At 44.9% G+C, this 22,078-nt stretch overlaps 1 protein-coding gene across 1 annotated transcript in view; it reads right to left on the bottom strand.

Moving 5' to 3' along the window:
- SYN3 (synapsin III) overlaps positions 1–22,078 on the bottom strand; it is a 328,068-nt gene that overhangs the window by 56,983 nt on the left and 249,007 nt on the right. The window contains exon 6 of the mRNA XM_019515812.1: positions 1,804–1,866. Within this exon, the coding sequence (XP_019371357.1) occupies positions 1,804–1,866 (63 nt within the window). The remainder of the gene's footprint in view (positions 1–1,803; positions 1,867–22,078) is intronic.

Below are 22,078 nucleotides of genomic sequence, written 5' to 3'. Positions count from 1 at the left end.
AGTGTCAACCCTGTTGCAGGGTTCAGCCATCCCTGACAACCTTACTTTACTAAGTTTACTAAATGTTTGGTAGAAATACTTCTTTTAATGGCATACATATCTGGTATAACTTATTTAGAGAGTGACCTCATTCTCAAGATCTTATAGAATTATAGTACTCTATTAAAAAAAAAGATTAAGGAAGGGGAAAAATCTGATGCCCGGTACAGACAACACTGGCTAAACATCCCACTGGGAGAGCGTTGGCTTGGAGTCCCGAGTCCTGTTGTACTTTGGGATGCACCAGGCATGTGAACTCAAAGGGTGACTTCTAAGTGATTCTTCATCCATTTCAACGGACAACTGGGGATTCTTCCAGCAAAAGTATGACACATTTATGGCCTGAATTACAGATGTGATAAAGCAGCAATAAGGGAAATCCAGTGGTGTGGTTAGCCTGAGATACCCCACCCTGCCCAAGGGAGCTGGAAACCTTTGCTTAGGGTAAGAATTATATATACACATCTGTGTTGTAATTTGTTTTAATCTGATTTCACTGGCTAAGGAGATCACAAGTCCATAGTCAGTGGCTCCACCTACAGCCAGCATGACACCACTGAGGCTGTACAATACTGTAATGCAATAGCAGCTGGGATGGTTTAAAATACACAGCTAAATTAATTTAATCTGGCTTTCCTGTTTATATACATATGTGTTCTTTGATGCTGAAGTCAACTCTAGCAGTTGCCTGGGGACTCTGGTCAGCTTCCACTTAGGCAACTGCTAAGCAGACATATGGAACACTAGGGCCCCTGGAAAATGATAAGGAGTTTCCATATATGAGGCAGGAACCTAGGCATAAAAAGTTATATCAAGTCTGGGGCTTGCACATGTGTTTGGTCAGACAAAAAAAGTGATATTAAGAGGGGAAAAATATAAAGACCTCTCTCTCTCTATGAAACATTTAAGGCTAGGGGAGTTAAATCATTCTCATTCAGCTTCTGTTCGTATTCCAAGAAGAATCAGAATAGGCAATTTCCCAAGTCCCAACAAGTTATATTCCTGACGCCTTGATAGTATGTGCAACTAGGAGCAAGTATAGCATGCATAGGGAACATATCTGCTGTGTTTATTTGTAAGGCCTGTTGCCAACCTCTCGTACCATTGAACAAGGTCTGTTAATTCATGAAAGGAAAAAGGATTCCAGGGAGCCTGGGAAAAGCAAACAGGTTCTTTTGGGGAGGGAACAGTTTTTCAGGATTCCTTTCTTGGCAGGCTACCAAGCAGTCAGCCTGCTTTGTACAGTCTGAGGAAGCTGCCCTGTTTCCCCCTACCAAAGAGGGAAAATAACTGAAGGGCACCCATTTTGCTAAATCAAGCAATAATAGACTTAATAAGATCAAGGCTGCTTCCTTCCCCCATGAGCATTTTAGGGCATAGGCTGGCTGCACATTATAGATGCTTAAATAAATAGGGTTTCCCTTTTCAGCAGGGAAGGAAATTCACAAATGACCAATCTGTCTTTAGACAGCTAGAGCTGACCTTTCTCCCTCACTAATCAACACCATCCCTCCCTTCCCTCAAAGAATCTCCAAACCAGCCCTACCATGCTGCCACCACTTTATTTATCCCTGACTCTGAATGAGCCACAGCTGAAAGCCCTTGCCACCCACACTGGCAGCAAAAGCAGCCCAGACAGACAATTGGGAGACTCCCTTTAATTTAATCCCCATTATGTTGCCCACCTGGGTGCAGGTTACATAGTCCTGTCCTTGTCAGGCTGTAAATCATGTGCATGATCTGTAAGGTTTTTCCTTGTCTTACCTTCCCCATTCCAGCATGGGCATGTCCCAGCTTGACCACTACAGGGAAATTCGGGGTTGTGAGCTGAAAGACAGGAGAAAAAACTCCTCATTAGTAAGACTGATATTTTGTATTCCCCCAGTTGAGACATGGCTGGGAAGATGAAGCACCTCCAAGGTCAAACAAGGCTCACCCTGAAGAAAAACAATGAGCAAGGATCTTTTTTCTCAGGGCTCTAAGTGATTCTGAAATGGAGGCAAAGCAGCTTGCCTCAGATTCAGCCCCTCTGCTCTGCCCAGCTCCAGAAATTTTACATGCACTTATTTCACTTTTGGCCTTTCCCAGTGTCTCTTGAGATTGAGATTAATACCATAAACCTCATATCATGTCCCTTCTGCCTCTTATACTCTTGTCTGTGTGTTATCTTTTTAAGGCACAATCCTGCAAGGTGGTCCATACAGGCACATCTCAATAACCCTTATGCAGCTCATGTGACTCCAGCTGGGCTCCTGTGGAAATTGTAAGCATCCCCTAGTAGAACTGCATGCTGATGTAGAGATGGACCCACATGGATCATCAATTATTTCGGGTGGAGGGCTGTGTACCCAGTTTTGGCAGGCTGTCCAGGGCCACATGGGTAGCCTCGCCCCTTGACAGGTGCCCCATCCCCTGGTCACCATCTTGGGACCAATGTCCCAATGTCTTAGGACCAATGTCCCAGGGCCAGCACTGGTGGGGCCCAAAGCAAGGCGAGTTTGGCAGGGGTCTGTGGAGCTGGGCTGGGCTGCACCAACAGGGAGAGGGGTGAGCTGGCCCAGCTCCATAAAGCCCCTGCCTACTGGGACCCTGCGCTCCTGCCACCCTGCTCTGGACCCCGCCAGCACTGGCCCCAGGACACTGGTGTGGCCCCATGTTCCCACTGGCTCCCAGTGCCCCCCAGCTTTGCAGTACAGGTGGGGGGCAGCGCACAGCTCCGACCTCCTGCTCACTGGCAGGGAAGAAGGTGGTGCTGAGCATGGGGACAAGTGGCCCCTCACCTGCCCCATGGCCGGGGCTGTCCGGAGCAGGCACAAGCAGCCCCATGCAGGCTGCGAGTGGCTGCAGCATGGGGTGCCAGCCACGGCGTGGGAGAGGGGCCACTTTTCTCCATGCCGGGAAGGAGCCTGGGGAAAAGCTGAGCGTGGGGAAAAGCAGCCCCCCCCCCGTCCCACAGCCGGCACTCCCTGCAGCGAGCAGCTGCAGCACGGTGTGCTGGCCCTGGGGCAGCTGAGAGGCCATTTTCCCCACTTCCATGGCGCTCAGTTTTTCCCTAGACCACTTTTCCCTGGGCTCCTTTCCTGCCCGGGGTCCTCCTCTGCCCTCCTCACCCTTCCCCCTTACCTGCAGTTCTGGCCAGGGCAGCCACATGGTCTCAGGCCAGAAGCCCCGGCTGGGGCTTCTGGCTGGGGGGGGCAGGGCTGGGTGGGCCCTGCTGCTGTGGGGGCCCACTGGGCTTCCCCCGGGTCATACTGCCCTTGGTTCCTGTCATTTTTGATAGGAACCAAGGGCAGATGAATATTAATTTTCTAAATTTTTTAGGGGCTCTGTGGGCCAGATAGCATGGCCTCATGGGCTGGATTTGGCCTGCGGGCCATATTTTGCCCACCCCTGAGTTAGACTGTACAGTGTTTATAGAAAGAACATCTTTCCTGACATGTATGTTAAGTGCTTTTATAATAACACTCAATTTTACCTGGTGAAGGATGTATCACATTTCCACTGTGACACTGCATGTCCAACAGTACATTTCAGTATCTATGACATCATCATTTTGCACTCTGTTATGTTCTAATGAATTTCAGTCACCTGGGCTAGGGACAGACATTCAGAAAGCCGAAGCCTGAATTGATTCAGTCTTTGAAGGTTAGTCTAACATGTGTAGATTGAACAAATTTGCAAGTGGGTAGACATTCACTTTTGATTCTGAAAATGCAGGCACATGCCTGCAGTGGCTCAGGCTAGAGGCCCGGAAGTGCTAGAGCAAGCCCTGGGCTGCAGGGAAGCTGTGCTTGGGGGTGGGGAGGCAGGGCATGGCCAGGCCCTGGCAGGCCTGAGTATGATTGGGAAGGAGTTTAAACCCCCACCCTGGCCTGCAGGGACCCCAGTCCAGGTGTGCCTGGAGGGGGAGGGAGGAAGCAGCCCCTGCCAGGGGTCCCCAGCCCCTCCATCCCCACTCACTTACTCGCTGCTCCAGTAGCAGGAGCATGGCCAGACCCCAGTAGTGAGGGGAAGAGGGGTTTAATTCTCCCATTGCCCATTGCAGGGGGGCACTACAGGCACTGACAGGCTCCTCTTGTGCACCCAGGGCCACTGCAGCCAGATGCTGGTGGCCTGAGGGAAAGGGGGGAGTGGTGCAGGCACCAACACAGTGCCGGCTCCATCTCACGCTGAAGAGCCCCTCAGCCAGGGCCTGTGCTGCAGTGCCTGGGCCAAGTCCCTTGGAGGAGTGATGAGAGGTGCCCAATGCTGAGGCAGGTGCAGGGGCCAAAGCTTGCAGGCAGCTGCAGCTGAAGCATGGCTCCCCACCCACCTCCCTCTCCCTGTCACCTGCTGCCTGCTTGCAGCAGCACTGGGTCCTTGGGGTGGGCTGCCGTGGGCCAGGGGCATAGGCAGAGGTGGGGGGGAGGCAATGAACTGCCACAGCTTAGTCTGGCCTGGCCCTGTGGCCATGGGTCGTGGGCAGCAACTAGCCTGTGGCATGCTGGGGGACTCTGGGGGATTCTGATTTAACTTAAACAGGAAGGAGTCTGGGACAGAGGTTTTATAACCTGGTTTGACTTCAATCAGTTACGTCTGATATTACTTTCAACCAGATTTATCTCAAACTGTTTTGGGTCATTTTGAAACTGGTTTATGTGCACTGAACTTATGTTCTGTTGCAGGTTTAAACCAGCTTCTGACCACTTACACTGGTTTATGTGTCTCATTTGTTCTTAGACCTGAAGGCTAAATCATCACCAAGTACCCCAGTGTATTTTACTGCACATTTGCCCAAATGAATAGGATTTATCTTTATTTAAATGTCTGAGGCAATAAGCTTTAAACAACTAACCCTGTAGATCTGGCGGTGGGAGTTAGTTGCATTTTGACAGACTCATTTCCTATTTGTTGAAGTTTGAAAAGAGACAAACAAATTGTTCTTGTGCTAATTACCAATTGTCTATATGGACAGGCAGAAGCTACACCCTAAATATAACATAGAGCTGTTGTCTCCATCTGTGACAGCTTGCCATAAATAATGACATTCAGTAATGAACATGGAAACTCTTTTTTGTTCATCTGCTCAGAGAAAAAAATATAGAGATGAGTGGGAGGAAGCAGTGTACTCTGGAATATCTTGCATCAGTTGCGAGTGACTCCTCATTGAAAACCAAAGGAGAAGCTTCTACAGGCCCATGAAGGATGCATTATCAGACCTTATGGCTGCCTATACATGTGCTCAGGGGTGCGGGTGTTTTAGTTAGAGCAGTTCCCAGACAGCTGCTCTAATTAAAACAGCTCACCATCATGTGTATTAAGCCCCTGCACATTTCAAAATGGCTGCAGGATGCTTCATCTAAAGCTCAATAGACAAGGTTTAGATAAAGTGCCCCCACAGCCATTTTGAAACATGTGGGGACCTAATACATGTGATGGTGAGGTGACACTGGATCAGTCTAATTAGAATGTTTCAACATGAACAAGCATGTCTATAGGCAGACCCTGTGCTGGGGTGAACTAATCAGATTTAGAGGCATAGGAGGAGTTTTGGAACAGGGACCTAGGAATTTCCAAATCTGTGGTCCACTTAGTCCAGGAGAACCCTGGCACTGGCAGTTCCCTGAACCAGCCTTTTTAGAAAGCTCAAGAAAATCTACATTAGGTATCTTAAAAATAATTTTCCCTCAGGAAAACTTTTCTCCTAGTAACTGAGACTGGTTTATGCCTTGAGGAATGACAGCTTCTGTTATCATCCTTTGTCCCCATGTTTCATTAAAGCTCAAAGCTTAATTTACTGCTGGTATAAATGGGTGAAACTCAGATCAAGTTCAGAGAGGTAAACTTGCTTGTACTATTGGTGAAACCGAAGCAGGAGAAGGGCAGCCCTATTGGACAAGCTGGCCCGGTAGTTAGGATGCAGCCCTAGATTTGGGAGATATGCGCTCAATTCCCTGCTCTACCAGACATCTGGCACGACTCTTGCAAATGCACTTGGCTTTTCAACACTGTAGTTCCTCATCTATATGGCAGAGATAATAGCACTCTCCTACCTTGTAGATTAAATGCACTTAAAATTCTGAGGAGCTCATATTCTATGGTGGGGAGGAGCAGATCATTACCTGAGTTGGATATTATTATTACCATTGCTTCATTAACTTCAACAAAAGAAATCAACTTCCTCATTAATTGTTTCATGTGTCCTATCTCTCAAAAGTGTGGATTGAGGCTGACTCTGAAAGGGAAAAAAGCATCTTTTTTCTTGCATACATGCAAGTAAAGTTTGGGAGCTGCAAAGTAAGTAACCCAAATTTATTGACACCCTTTTAGAAACCGCAAACAATGATAAAACACTGCTGAAGTCTGTTGCTGTCTCTTTAACCCTCTGAATCTTTCAAAACTATGCACTGCTTGGACAGACATTGTGATATCATCAGTAAGCAAATAAAGGGATTGTCTCCATGGCACAATGCAGTGCTGTGCAGAGATACCATACCTAGCCTGGGTACCAAAAGCAGAAGAGCTTCATTAATGTGGTGCTCCACCTGAGCTAAAGAGTGTTGCTACTCAGCTATGCTGCTACCCAACCGGTTTGTGGGTATGTTGGAAGCAGAATGAGAGGCAGCCCACTAGCCTATCTATGATACACAAGTCTTCAGAACTGGAGATTTGCCATCTGTGGTACGGCTTTTGCTAGACCTCTGAGTGTGTGCCAGCTTCTGTGGAAAGGCCACAGGGACAAGTATGAAGGGATGTACTTAGTTTTGAATACATGCCCTTCTGAAACCCCCTACTGAAGCTCCAAGAGTAACTCAAGGCCAGACTACTCTGTTTCAGGTAAGGTAAGGTCTAATGAGACAAGATGAACATGGGCCGACAATGCGAGGTCATGGTTGGCAGGGCTAACCGGACCTTGTCGTGCATCCACAGGTGCATCTCGAGTAGAGCCAAGGAGGTGATCCTCCTCCTCTACGCGACGCTGGTCAGGCCACAGCTGGAGTATTGTGTCCAGTTCTGTGCGCCCCATTTCAAGAGGGATGTGGACAACATGGAGAGGGTCCAGAGGAGGGCCACCCGCATGATCCGGGGACAACAGGGCAGACCCTACAGTGAGAGACTGCGGGACCTGAACCTATTCAGCCTCCACAAGAGAAGGCTGAGGGGGGACCTGGTGACCGTCTATAAACTCACTAGGGGGGACCAGAAGGGTTTGGGGGAGACGCTGTTTCCCCTAGCGCCCGCTGGCATAACAAGGAGTAATGGGCACAAGTTGATGGAGAGGAGGTATAGATTGGACATCCGCAAAAACTACTTCACAGTTAGGGCGGCTAGGAGCTGGAACCAACTTCCAAGGGAAGTGGTGCTGGCCCCTACCCTGGGGGTCTTTAAGAAGAGGCTGGATGCCTACCTGGCTGGACTCATTTGAGTCCCGTTTCTTGTTTTTGGGGTTTTTGTTGTTCTCCTGCCCTGGCGGGGGGTCGGGCTAGAAGATCTACTAGGTCCCTTCTGACCCTTAATCTATGAAACTATGAAACTATGAGGCAAACATACTTAGCGGCATGTTGTAAGTCTGTATTTTTATCAAATGTTTCTGGTGACAGTGGAGTGCCTTTTAACTCCTGCTGAAGTCAGCTGGAAGGTGAAAGCACTCAGCACTTCACAGGACCAAGCAGAATGAACCTATAATCACTTTATATTGTATCTGTGAGCCAGATCTCCTAGTGGTGTAAGCTGGCCAAGTTTCACTGAAATCCCTGGAGCAGTGCCAATTACACCTAATGAATATTTGGTCCTGCATCCCGACATCTCTGCTGTGTTCCGATTGCTAGACAGAAGGCAAACTGAAAAGCTAGAAGGCCAAACAAGTACCTGAGGCAGACAGGCAGGTAGGTTAAAGGGAGAAAGAACATATTGTATCATAAGGCTGTACATACATACATGCACAGTAAGAAGTTCTGATGACATTCTGATAGCCACAAAAACAGGACTAGAATCATCAGAACCCGGCATTGGGTATTTAGATATCCTTACTCACAGTTTCCTTGGGTGGTGCATTATGTAATCAAAGGATAAAACAAGTTTTTAATAAGAAAAACATGCTTAATTGAAATCATGCACAAAAACCCATTGTGTTTATTTAAAAAAAGTATTCTCTTTCTTTAAGAAACAGGAAAAAACAAGTTGGGGTTTTTAAAATGTGTATAATTGTTGACAAGCCTCGGGTGGAGGATGTCTGTGGGTTATGGTGTAGGATTATGACCTCGGAGGCATTTCAGCCAATCATCATACACCTAATGTTAGTTCATTTACCTAACTTCTTTTAATTAAATGCTGCGAAATGTATTCAAGAGTTTTCTTACACAGAGGCCTTGATAGATTAAGATTTAACTATAAGCCTTCCTATAAGCATGTGAGTAGTTCTGCTGACTTGAATGGAATTTAGAGTTGTGTTTAAAGTCAGGCAGGTGCTTACATACCTCCCTGAACTAGGGCTACATGGGTGGGACCACACTGTGTGGCAATATTGTAACACTGTAGAATAATGATGTAATAATGCACATATGCATTATCATTTGCCTATGGGACTGAGCCTGAAGGTATCAACAGATTTTGGAACATAACAAAGATGTTGCCACAGGTGTGTATGTGACTGCATGGGAAGTTGTTTCATAGCTTGTAAACTATGAGACTATGACAATACCTCATCTCCAGCGTTTTTGGGAGGGGCCACATCTGAGCATGTCCTTTTCCTGCTTGCTCAGAAATGGGGCAGTGAAGCCGCTCTAGAGGTGACTTTCAAGCATGCAAGAGACAGGGATCATGAGAGACGCTGTGGTAGGAGGCTGGGTGCTCCTGAAGCAGCTTCACTTTCTGTATTTGGTGCATGTGAGCTGGAGCAGATAAGAAGGGCCTGTGTATCTGCCCCAAGAATGTGGCAGGTGTAGTATAGATGCATCCTATAACACTCCCCCCTATTGACCAGCTTTGTCACCATGGTGGTGTTTCCCTGCTAGCATTGACAAGCAACAGAAATTGGGTTTTTTCTGTAACTAAATAAATCCTCTCAACAGTTATTATTAATTGCACTCTAGTGGTGCTCCAACTGCCAAAGCAGTTGCTAGCACCTCCCTGGGGGCCTTGGAAAATATGAACTGGCAGAGCTAAGGGAAGGAGCTAGCTGAGGTATAGTTACCTCCCACCTTTAGTAAATGTTTTTTCATATCTTATTCTGCTCTGCATCTCAAGAAAGACATTGCTCCTTGGAAAGAATTTGATTGAGGGAGGAAAGGGAGATAGGCTGGGAACTAGAAGACTGCATTATGGATAGGGGCAAAGGCAGAATGATGAGTGGGAGAATAAAACCAGGACAAAGGCAGAATGATGAGTGGGAGAATAAAACCAATCAGCTCTGGAGTTGCCTACAAAACCATGGACAACATACAAAATGATGTTTTGATTCATTTGATATTGTACAGCAGGCTTTGTAGTGACATGACAGATAACATTTAAAAGGTTCTTGAAAAGCGGTAAGTCAGAATGTTATAAAACTTTGGAGAAAACAAGAAAAAACAAGTTGGCTTAATGGAAACAAGGCACAGAGTCTCACTGCTGCTCAGCAGGAACTGAACTGCTCTTCCCAACTCACTTCTTGTACTATAAAAACCACTAGTCATTACTGATACTGACATAGAATGGACTTGGTCTGGTGACTTTAGTCTACTCTACACAGTTTCCTAGAACAGCTATACTGGTTAGGAGTGTGAAAAAACTCACAGCCCCGATGACATAGTTTTGCCAGCAAAACCCCTAGTGTGAACGCAGCCATGCCAACAGACGAGGGCTTTTGCAAGCTTTACTAGCGTTGTTCAGGGAGTTAGTGTAACCGTGCCAACAGAAAATCCCTTTGGCTGTCAGAGGCCACACTTTCAACAAGTCTCACCTTTAACACAACAGTTCAAACGATGTATCATTACTAATCCCCTTGCACCTAGCCATTGTTGTTATTTTCATTAGTTTCTTGAGACTTCAGTCAGGCTTGAAGTCCCATTGTGCAAGGCACTGTACAATTTCTGTTTCCTCTTAGAAAGAAGTCTGTTACGTTCCTATGCTTTTAAAAAATACCCTTTTATTTAACTTTTTTACTAGGGTAATTAGGGTGTCTTCTGTGGGAGTAACTAGTGAATTCCTGGGATGCTAATCATACAGTTGAAAGTCACATGATCCAGATATAAACCATTTTCCATGTATACAGCACATCCCTTGTACTAATTTGATAGGAGGGAGCAGCAGTGAATATATATGACCTTTGGACCTCCCACAGAATTCAACAAGCTGACTTACATCAAGTGAAAGGGGTAACGTCATGATGCAGTGTATTATATGTACAGAGCAATTTTTTCCCTATCTGAACTAAATTCAGGATTTAGTGCACCCTTCCAGCTGAACTTGCCAGATATGAGGCAGACGTCTGAAAATCAGGAGTGTTCTGTAGGATGTGGAATAAGTGGTGGGTGTTTTCCTTACATTGACTTATTAGCTCATGACCTGATGAACCATGCAGAATTCTTGATTCAGTAGATAACACCATGCTACTACTTGTTACTTCTACCGCTCCATACATATTCCTAGTGATTTAAAAAGAGAAAAGTCCCTGCTCTCTACAGCTTATACTTCAGACTAGAGGTAACATAGAAGGCAATGACAAGCAAAGACTGGGGAATATAAGAACAAGAATTACAACAGTAAAATGTGTAGTTTGTTACAGACATATCAAACAAGTTCACACACACACACACACACACACACATATATATATGCCCGTGTGTGTCTGTGTGTGTGTGTGCACGCGCGCATGCACTATTAGATTATAATTATAAGAGAAGGAGAAGGTGATAAGGAGATGGCAGCAGAAGCAGAAACTGAGTGGAATCTTGAAAGTGAGCATGTAGAGTTGGAAGTTGAGGGGACACAAGTTAAGCTTTTGTAGACATCCAAGGTGATGGGATGTAATGGTCAGAGCAGTGGGGAAGATAAGTGACAATGGCTGTGATATTTTGGACACTCTGCAAGGGAGCAATATGAGATTTAGGAAAGCCAGAGAGCAATAAACTAAATCAACTGAAGGAAGAGATTACTCATACACCACAGTTTCATAGTTTCATAGTTTCTAGGGTCGGAAGGGACCTGAGCAGATCATTTAGTCCGACCCCCTGCCATGGCAGGAAAGAGTACTGGGGTCAAACGACCCCAGCAAGGTGTTCATCTAACCTCCTCTTAAAAACCCCCAGGGTAGGAGCCTGCACCACTTCTCTTGGAAGTTGGTTCCAGACCCTAGCTGCCCTGACTGTGAAGTAGCGCCTCCTGATATCTAACCTAAACCTACCCTCTGCCAGCTTGTGACCGTTATTCCTGGTCACTCCTGGTGGTGCTCAGGGGAACAGTGACTCCCCCAATGCCTGCTGATCTCCCCTGACTAGTTTGTAACAGGCCACAAGATCCCCCCTCAGCCTTCTCTTTTGGAGGCTGAACAGGTTCAGGTCCCGTAACCTCTCCTCATAGGGCCTGCCCTGCTGAGGAGAAGAGGTTGAGATGTTCTAATGGAAGAATGGGAAAGATATCAGCAAATACTCTGGTATGAGACGGAAAAGAAAGAAGAATATTTGCAGAGGACTCCAAGGGCATATCTTATATTGGATGGCTCTAGGAAGCACCATCTTGAAAACATGCCTTGCCCACACACTCTTGCTCTGCACATACACATATCAAATCTAAGCCATGTAGCTGCTCTATGGCATACACCTAGAGCACACCCAGTGCTCCTCTCAGGCACACTTGGTCTTGGGCATGGTCATGAGATTGGCACAAGGCTCATTCAGCACCAGTCTAATGGCAACAGAAGGACATTGCTCAGCATGCAGCTTGAAGGGAGCAGAAGTGAGTGGATGCATTGTGTTTCCATGGTGGTGCTTCCTAGCACTGGGTGACTTGGTGTAGACATGCCTCAAGGTAGTGTTCTTTGGTATCTCTCTGGGAAATGGAAGTACCAATGGTCAATGGGAAGGTAAAGAATACACTCTGGGCTACAATGAAGGCTCTGGTTTTTTCCCCAGTTTTATTTAGAGTTGGAGATGGGACAACCAGGAGAGAGATATGAGAAACACAGTTATGGCTAAGGAATGAACAGAGTAGAATTGTGGGAGATGAAAGGTGGATTTGGGAATTATTACTTTTGAGACAGTACTTAAGGGTCACACCTCATTTTATAAAGCTGTGCTAAATGGATGAAAATCACCACTGGGCCCTAGAAGATGTTACATTTATGGTGCAATTGACATGTTAATCATACCATAAACTGTAACATACCACACATTCAGCCAATTTATGGTGCAGTAAAATGGCAAACCAGCCACAAAGATATTCCACATATAATGTGAAACATTACTGTGGCTGGTGTATATGGTGGCTTATCTTGAATGTGTGTCATGTGTCTGACGACTGCCCTTGGTCTGGTTCGGACCTGGCAGTGGCATGATTGGGATCTGAGGTATTTTATGCCTCATCCCAGAAATCATGTTTCCTGGCATACACATCTGGCATGGCAGGGTACATGATGCTTGGGATAGGGCATGAAATTCCTTAGATCCCAATTGTGCCATTATAGTCTTTCCTGTAAGGGGGATAAATTATGTAACAGTTTAGGACAAAGCAAGGTGAAAGCAAGGGATTGCAAATTTAATCCAAACTCTGCCATTATTCCTATAATTTCTTTTAAAAACCCCCAAACAACAATATGAGTTCATCCCCACATCCTGAAATAAAACAAACCACAGACCAATGTGCTATGGTTGTAACATTTGCTGTGGTTACAATCTGCCATAAAGTGAGCTGGCAACAGAGCACAGCTTTTTGCATTTAACTCAAACTTGCCTAGCTTTTATCCTAATACCACTTGGAATGTGGCTTTAACTCCCTTTTTTAGTGATCATACAGGACACTGTGAAGGCTTTCTGAGGGATTCTAAGTATTTAGGAGCACAGAAGTGAAATAATTTGATGTTCTTTTCATTTTAGTGAAGTTTCAAGTGTGAGAATTATAAAAAAAGTGGATAAGCAGATGCACAGCAAAGAAATAGTATAGTGAGCAGGTATGTATGTGTGTGACAGAGGACACATCTACATGAGATGCTAAATGCCCAGTAGACTAATTCTACCGTGCATTACCATGTCACAGTAAAAGCCATGCTATTGCACTAATGTGCAGTAGAATTAGTCTGCTGTGCATTAATGTAATTTAAAAGGCATTATTACAGGTTCTAAACTTAATACCCAGTCAGAATGATAGTTCTGCCCAAAAAGTCCCTATTATCATCAGTTTAAATACAGGGTAGAACAGCAAGTGCATAGACATGTGTCATTTCTTAATGTAAGGAGTTCACTTTGTAGTGTATGTGTTTTCCAAATGTGGTCACTTTTAAGGACACCTTATTAAGGACAGCAAATACTTGCTCTTGGATAAAACAATGTACAGACACTGTTTAATTTTTAATTTTTTTCTAGGTACAGGGAGGAGGATTTGTTCTCTGGCAAGATATGAGTTTCTTTATGCCCTCTTTTTATTCAGAAATTAGAGTAGTGCTCCAAATAGAGGACTGCAAGAGTGATGGAGGAGGTTGAGAGGATAATGAACTCTAGAAAGTGGCTTTAATTGGTGGATTTGGGAAACAAATTCAAAGGCCGAGGAAGGGGATTTATGAAGGCAACAACACAGAAAACAAAACAATTGCTCAAGTTGAACCAGAGCAACAGGAATCAGTTTTGGGAGTGCCTGAAGTTTACTCCTGCAAAGTTGCACAAGAGTTTTGTCCCTTCCTTTGGTTCTCAGTTCCCTCTAAACCAGGATCTCTTTCTTTGTGCCCCAGAGCGCCTGAGACTGTTTATTTTCCTTGGCTGCCTGCAATGGCTTTAACATATGCAGGAGGTTTTGAGCTCTTCTTTCACTCTCCCCATATGAGATCCTGCTCTTATCAAGTTTAACAGGCCCTTTGACAGGAACAAAATGTCCTGGAGGACAAGTGTGAAAACCAGACCCAAAAGGCAGCATCTGGGGTTTTTTTTTTGGTAAACATACTAGTTTGGAGCTCACCATGCACATTTTGGTACTTGCATGTCAGCTCACAGAACTGGCAAAAGTCACTGCAGAGGTACATGGGATTAACAAGGAGAGGACTGCCTGCAAAGTACAGAGTGAATGAAGTTTGGTACTGCAAGGTTTATGTCAGCTTTACACAGAATTTGCACAGTAAGCTAATGCAATGGAGACTCAAACCTTACAAAGAGCTTGGTTCTCCTTGCAAAGCAGCATAACACATTGAAAGACGAGGCAGTTGCTCCACTGCATTACCTTATTGTGTAACTTCTGTTTAAAGCTGACATAAACTTCCCAGGTTTACCTGGGACATAAACCTTCTGTGAGATCAGAATCAGGGCACATGTATATCAAGACATACATAAATAAATATTCTTCATTTGGCAAATCAAAGCATTCATGATAATCTGTGAATCTCAGATTATTGTAAGTGTAGGCATAATGCCAGGGTTCCAGTTTGCCTTTGGCTGAAATGCCAGATGTCAGATGTTGGCAGGATGAGGTGGGCACTGACTCTATGGTTCACTGACTGCTAAAGGGTATAGGATACCATAGTTCACTGCTAAGTTTGAAATGCCTTCTGGGCATGCAACTGCAGTTCAGCAATGGGTCACCCTTTTTTTTCCCAGCATTGTGCAGTTGTGCCAAAAGTACTCAAAGCAGTGGAAATACTTGCATAGTGAAGAAACAGAAACTTGTGGTAGTTAATTGCTTGACTTTGACAAATCTCAGTTTGTATTTGTTTTAAATATACAGGACTAGCAAAGCCTAATTATTTTTTTTTAGGGGTCAGATGACTATGTAATACAGAAGAACTAAGGAACAGGTGTTGCCATTCTGTGGCTAGACTCTGCCTATTTCATATGGTGTAGAGCTGAACACATATCTTACCTCTCACATTGTATCCTATCATGAAAGACAGCTTTGCTATGGTGCACAAGAGATTTTTATTTTTGGCCAAACACTTATAGGCTAACACATGTATGATGGACTAAGGTTGCTATGTACTGAACTTTCAAATGTGAGATAGCTCAGGGCAGCTATTTTTCTCACAAATATTCACAGACAATTTCATTGCCTTTAGCCTCACCTGCTGACTCGAAGTCAGGAATCATCTCACATCCTCACCTCTGCTACAGGGTACTATCATGCCATATTTTTCAGTCTGCTCTAATTTTAAGGTCTTTGTCCTTTTGCCTCATTCTTGTGTGATACAATCTGATGCCTTTTGTCCCTGGATGAAAGTTTCTCAGGTTTTAGATTAAGTTTGACTTTCTGTTCATTGACATTCAGAGGAGATAATGGCAGCCTACTTATCCGGTGACTACACTGTTTGTATATTACAGATGGCTGGGAATGTCATGATGAAATGCCTTTTTTGGAGAAAAAAGTTGATTTTTTGGATCCCAAGCTGTTTGTGGGAAAAGATCAGTTTTAACACATTTCTCAATGAAAACATGCCTTGGAAAGAAAGTTTCAAAATTGCTGAAATGTCCTATTTCAATATTGTCAAAGAAAAAACATTTACTATTAATTGGAAAGGGCCCTTTAATTTCAAACTGTAAGCAAAGTTATACTAAGAAAAGTTAAAAATCAAAATCAAAACAAATGAAATATTTCAAAATGGAAATCCTTCCATTGATCTGAATTAAGCTGGATTATTATATTATCATGGACATCTTCAAGATTTCAACTTTTTTCCAAGTGGGGATGGAAATGTATTTTAAAATGTTGAAAACTGTCACAAGACAGTAAAAATTGTTTCCTGCTCAGTTTGAGAGCAAGAGTTGCCCAAGGTAGCACGTGTCTCCCCCTCTTGTGGCTGTTCTGTGCACTAGGATATAACACCTGCACCTGCCAGCTAATGCATTTAGTCCTTTAGCTGAAGTGGGAATGGTTCATGGAGTGCACCATGAATGGCCGTTGCTTACAACCCAACCCAATGATCATTCTAACAGGCAAGCTTTGGCCAGGACCTGCGTGCTACTACAAATCAGATTTGTTCTGGGGGACCAGACATGCAGAAGTATCTGCCTCGGAGGTTAAACAAAATCCATGGAGGACAAATTCTAAAGCTTTTTTCAGTTAGAACTGGCTTCTGTTAACATCCCGTTTACATCCTTAGTAGCCTTCAAAAGAAGGGGCCTCCACAAGTGAACGCACACGGGAAACAGAAGAAACCACTGTGTGGATCAATCTTTTTTCATCACATAACCACCATCTCAATCAGAAGCATTCTTTCCCCGGCTGAACACACACATTTGTACACTGCAGATTACAGTGGCCAGCAATTGCAAGCAGCAGGAAGTAGAGAAATTCCATTCAGAATAACAGGCCCTCTTCTTTATGCTGGGCATGCCTGAGGCTGCAAGGAGGCTGTGGTCTGCCTGAGCCCGCTCGATCTGTTTTGTCTGTCTTTAGAGAAAGGGTTTGCCCTTTACTGGAAAATGAGGTGGAGACCTGGGCTGGTTTCATCTGTCAGGAAATATCTCCACCTCACTGGGATAAGTGAGACAAATGTGAATGAGCCACTCTGCACCTAAGATACCAGGCTATTTTTTTCTCTCCTAGGCTTGCTGCTTAGCTTTTCATGGAACAGAGGCAAGCATTTGTAACAGAGGGTTTTTTTTAAGCCAGGAGAAGGATGTCACTGTACTGGAAGAGCAGGAAGTACTTCAAGTCAGGAATGAAGGGCACTGGCACAGTGGTAGAGGCTCAGGCCCAGAGTGGAGCATGGCTAAAGGTACAAAGTGAAGTGCCAATGTAAGAGCGGTGTAACAGGGGCCTGCCTGGCACCTGCCTACCCAGTTGGTTGTCACTGGATATGCTGTCATTCCATCATCATGTGAGCATCATGTTCACTCCGACATATAAATCAAAATAGTGCCAGGATGCCGGTTGGATGGCTTGTCAGATTTCTACATCTCTTCTGACATTCTCCAGTTAGAATATTTGCTCAAATTCCCCGTGAAGCTCTCATCCAGCCATGACAGTGGTTTATGGTTTGCACTTTTTACTTTCCACAGTGAGGATGCCAAGGTTACAGTAAGTGAGGTATGTCCTTGGTATGCTGTGCTTCTTCAGTGCACACACAATGGATGCTCTCAAAATATACCATAGAGGGGGAGGTGTTACTTCTCTCTGTGACACTGGTCAGGCTGCAGTTGGAGTACTGCATCCAGTACTGGGTGCCACACTTCAAGAAGGATGTGGCCAGCCTGAAGAGGGCTCAGAGGAGGTCCACCCGCTTGGTGAGAGGGCAGCAGGACAGGCCCTACGAGGAGAGACTGCGGGACCTGAACCTGTTCAGCCTCAGCAAGAGGAGGCTGAGGGGGGACCTGGTGGCTGCCTACAAACTCATCAGGGGAGATCAACAGCAAATAAGTAGAGCCCTTTTCTCTCCAGCACCACCTGGGGTGACAAGGAACAATGGTAACAAACTGATGGAAAATAGGTTTAGGTTAAAGATCAGAAGGCAACATTTTACAATTAGAGTGGCCAAAATCTGGAACTAGCTTCTCAGGGAAGTGGTCCTCGCCTCTACCTTGGACAAATTCAAGAGGAGGTTGGATGATCACCTGTCTGGGGTCTTGTGAACCCAGTATTCATTCCAGCCTGTGGCAGGGGTCAGGCTAGATGATCTGTTCAGGTCCCTCCTGACCCTAGCTACTATGAAACCATGAAACTATACAAGCAAGGAGAAAGTAAAGTAGGGGCAAGCTTCCTATTTGTGTTCTAAATGGAGCCGAATAGGATTTCTGCTTGGTTCTAAACCTGTGAGAATGAATTCCCCTAACTTGAATCCTCAAACAGGTGAAATCCACATCTTGGTCCACTTCTCTTGATTTTAGCTATTTCTTTTTTAATTTTTGAAATTAAAGACTAATCCTCATGAAACTCTGTTTCTGGAGTTCCTCTCTTCTCCCTCTCCCCCTCTCCAATCAGACCTCTTCTCAACTGATACCATCCCAATTGTCAGTGTGAAAGCTGAAACAAATGCTCAAAACTTCCCATGCCATGGTCCAGCCTATAAGAATCATATGTTCAGTGGGTATCAGATAGAGAGACCATGTATGTATGTTTCTGGAGTTAGCTAAGAAGGCATTCCTTACACAGCACTCTGAGGCTGGAGTCCTATCTCATAACCACTCTCTAAACAGTTGTGGCCCAGACTTAATTAGCTAAATTAGATCATCTGCATCAGAAATGTAAAGCAGTGTCATATTGGGTTTGTTTCTCTAACCAGGGAAGCTCTGATGTGATGGGTTGCAGACATCTTTGGGGTTTTTTTGTTTTGTTTTTTTTACCCTTTCATTAGTGTTTGGTTTTAGGCATTCAGGAGCAACCACAGCCTCTGAAAGTTCCCTCTTCCTGCCCCCCAACTTTGACTCATATTATAGTAATGGATGAACAGAAAAACTGAGAATAAGGGAAGAAAGCCCTTGGCTCTCAGACTGTTCAGCAAACCAGTTACTGGCATCAGTGATGTTGTTTGGGAATCCTTGTTGGAATGAAAGCAAACTCCATATGGATGTGGTCTCTACTGAGGCTGCTGTTTAAGGTGGAGGCCTCTAGATTCCCAGAACAAGACCCTGTGAAGGGGGGGCATATCACTCAACTGAAGACACATCAAATCCTCACAATGGTGCTCCCACCCAGGGGTTATAACAATGCTTTATGAGTGGGGTTTCCAAAATCATTTAGTGGTGTCCTACCTCTTTTTCACTGAAGTCACCAGTAAAGTTTTTGTTAACTCCAGTGGGAGCAAAGTTAGGCCCACACAGGGTGCATCTATACGAGATGTTTACTGAGCTGTAGATTAATTAGCTGCTCAGTAAGCATGGAGCATCTACACGTGTCCTTATTAGACTGCTGGGCATGAGGGTACTTCAGTACAGGGGGTTGCCTGCTGGCTAGCTCCACACTGAAACACCCTAGGGCCCCAGCTAGCCCCTCTGCAGCATTTTGAGCTGGGGGGAGCAGCCCTCAGCTGCTCTGACTTGGCTAAACATGCTGCAATTCCAGGTACATGTGAAGATGTGGTGCCCAGCAGCAGTAATTGTGGCTTAATTGCACATGTAGATGCACTCTCTGAGTACTTCTGAAATCTTTACCCTGTGTTTGCCAATGCTGATACAGGGTGATTGTGATGGACTGTATGTGACCCTCACTGTTGAAAAGGTTAATCAGCTCTCAGAATTGTTAGGAGGGATGGTTTGTGTCCCATCTGAGACCAATCAAACATGATATTTTAAAAACACAAGGAATGGCTCTAAATAAATATGACCAGTATGCTGCTTAGGCTAAGGCCCCTTGGACATGAAAGCAATGACTGAGATAGAGGACTCAGCTACATGCATCTGATTTAATATAGCTGGTTTTTATTCTGAGTTTCTCACTTTGGCAACTTCACAAGTAAAGGGTAAGGTTCTGGCTCCTGCAGTGAATGGGGCTAGGGTCAGACATTACACATAAACTGGTTTAAGTGATCAGAAACTAGTTTAAACCTGTAACAGAATAGATGTTTAGTGCACATCAACCAGCTTGAAAATGGCTGTAACTGGTTTGAGATAAACCTGGTTGAATGTAGTATCAGACTTAACTGATTTGGGTCAAACTGGTTTATGCAATGTCTGTCCCAGGCACCTTCCTGGTTTAAGTTAAACCAGACTCCCTCAGCATACTGGCATGCCCTCTGGGCAGGGTGCTCTGCCCCACAGCAGAGCTGGTCCATCCCTTCTGCTCCCTGGCTGCAGCTCTGGCAGAGGCTATAGACATCTGCCTGGATTCCCCCTGCTCCCCACCTCCCCTCACCATGGCCTGCTAAGCAGGGATTCCCTGCTCCTCTCTGCCTTACACATGTCTCAGCATTAGCGAGCATACCACATGCTGGCTATGGTCTGTGCTGTGGGAGACTGGACAAAGGCAGACAGGACTGTGTCCACTTAGGGCTTTTTGGAGCTAATCAACAGGTAGCTGGTAACGTCCCTCAGCTCCTTCCTTGGAAAAAGTTGTTTAAGAGCTTGAACTAACGTAGGGAAGCTTTTTTTTCTTTGTTTTCTTAATGGGCTGATAAACACTGAGGTAGAGGTAACAAACAGTGTGTTATCAACTGCCCGCTCAGCTGCTCAGGAGGGGAAGAACCCCTCCCTAATCAGAGCATCCTGCCAGGGCCTGGCCATGCCCCCCCTCAGCTCAGCAGTGTGGAAGGGAAGGGATGGTTGCTCTAATACCCCCCAGCTTCTAGCCTGAGCCACTGCAGGCATATGCCTGCATTACTGGGATGTCCACGTGGTTACAAACCGGTTTAGCCTAGCCAGGTCAGCCTAACCTGCAAAGACTGAATCAATTCAGGCTCAGGCTTTTTGAATGTCTGTCTCTAGCCTGGGATTCTTGCCATTCATTTCAACGGGGCAGGATTTCACCTACAGTACTTAATGAGCATCATATGTATTATAAGTTTCTCTTCTTCCCTCTTCCATCTGGGTATTTTATTTTCAGGTGCTTATTTCTTTATCATGCAAAAGCTAAACCAATTCTGTGAGCTTTGTATTTTGTGCCAAAAGCTGAAGACTTCTGAGAGTGAAATGGCAGTTCTGTGCTCACTCCTCCAGTGATGTCAGTGCCATTAATATCAGAGACTGTAGCTGCAGAGGGCCATGAAGGGAGAGGCAGCTCCTCAGGGAACCTGGTCTAATCTTCTGGAAGACTTTTAAAGAGATGCAGCGAATGATCATGTATTCCCTCTCTTTGCGTTGGAGGGTTTTTTGAATCAAATTAAGCAAGCAGATTTTTGTTCCATTGAACATCAGGATTTATTGGCCAGATGTTATAGCTGTATACTGGAATCAACCTTGTAAAGCCTGTTGCTGTCTTCCAAATGGATGCATGTCTAGTAGGCAAAGAACCTTCCATGAGGGCTTGCAATAGTTGCAGGATGTGATCCTTCCATTCACCCTAGGTAAGGGCCCTGCACCACCTCTGTCATGATCTGTAGAGCAGAACCTGTGCATTGTATATAGGCTGTATTATCTGCATACAATGGATTACTTGGGAAGGGAGTGGAATTCCTCTCTGTGAACTCCTTCTCAGGTGGAGCTCCATACTTCTCCAATGCTGACCAGGGCTGAATGGCAAAATTTGGCCTTACATTTTGCCATTACCAAGATAACCCTGAGAGAGACAGCTCCCTCAACAAATCATTCATATATGTGATTTCATTCTTTTATGCTATAACCTAACTGCTTCCTTGTACCAGAGAATGTTCCATCTGGTTGTCTTTGTTTCTATGTTGTTTCTGTCACTCGAGTGCATGGGTGATTTAGAAATGGTTCCCACATTGCCTGTGTTACTTCTTCAAAAGGAACAAGAAAACAAAACACTCACAAGCAAAGTCTCCAAATTCCTGCACCAACTCTCTCCTTGGGAAAGGACATGAGATCAGCTTAATATTGAAACAGTCTACCTAAAGAAATAGTCTGTGTTCATTCAGGCAGAAACTTCTTTTTTCTCTGGTGACCCAATATGTGCAAGGACCCAAGTCCTGGTGAGTAGGTTAAGCGAGAGCGGGGTTTGTAGTGGAACTAATGTCAATCTTCACTGAAATGACTAGTTGATCAAATTCAGCAAGACTGTGTTGGTTTTAGTTACTTTGTGAGTGCTGGATTGACTCTATTTGCCCCAGTTTCCCTACCATTAAATGTGAACAATTGTATCCTCCTCAGAGTCACAGAAACATGTGCCTGGAAGAAGAGGTCTCTTGGGCATTGAATCTAGTCACCTGTGTTCATAGACAACCAAAGAAGTACTGTTAAGAGTCAACTAGTCAGTAATATACTTTGAAGATGAAAAATATTTTATCAGCCAAAGCAGTTTCAATAGCAAAGAAATTATGAAAAGAAGAGGTAAGGAGAGG

This window comes from Gavialis gangeticus, unplaced genomic scaffold, assembly GCF_001723915.1.
Source record: "Gavialis gangeticus isolate Ggan-Ray unplaced genomic scaffold, GavGan_comp1, whole genome shotgun sequence".
NCBI classification, from domain to species: domain Eukaryota; kingdom Metazoa; phylum Chordata; order Crocodylia; family Gavialidae; genus Gavialis; species Gavialis gangeticus.
This window is presented reverse-complemented; position numbering and strand designations above follow the sequence as displayed.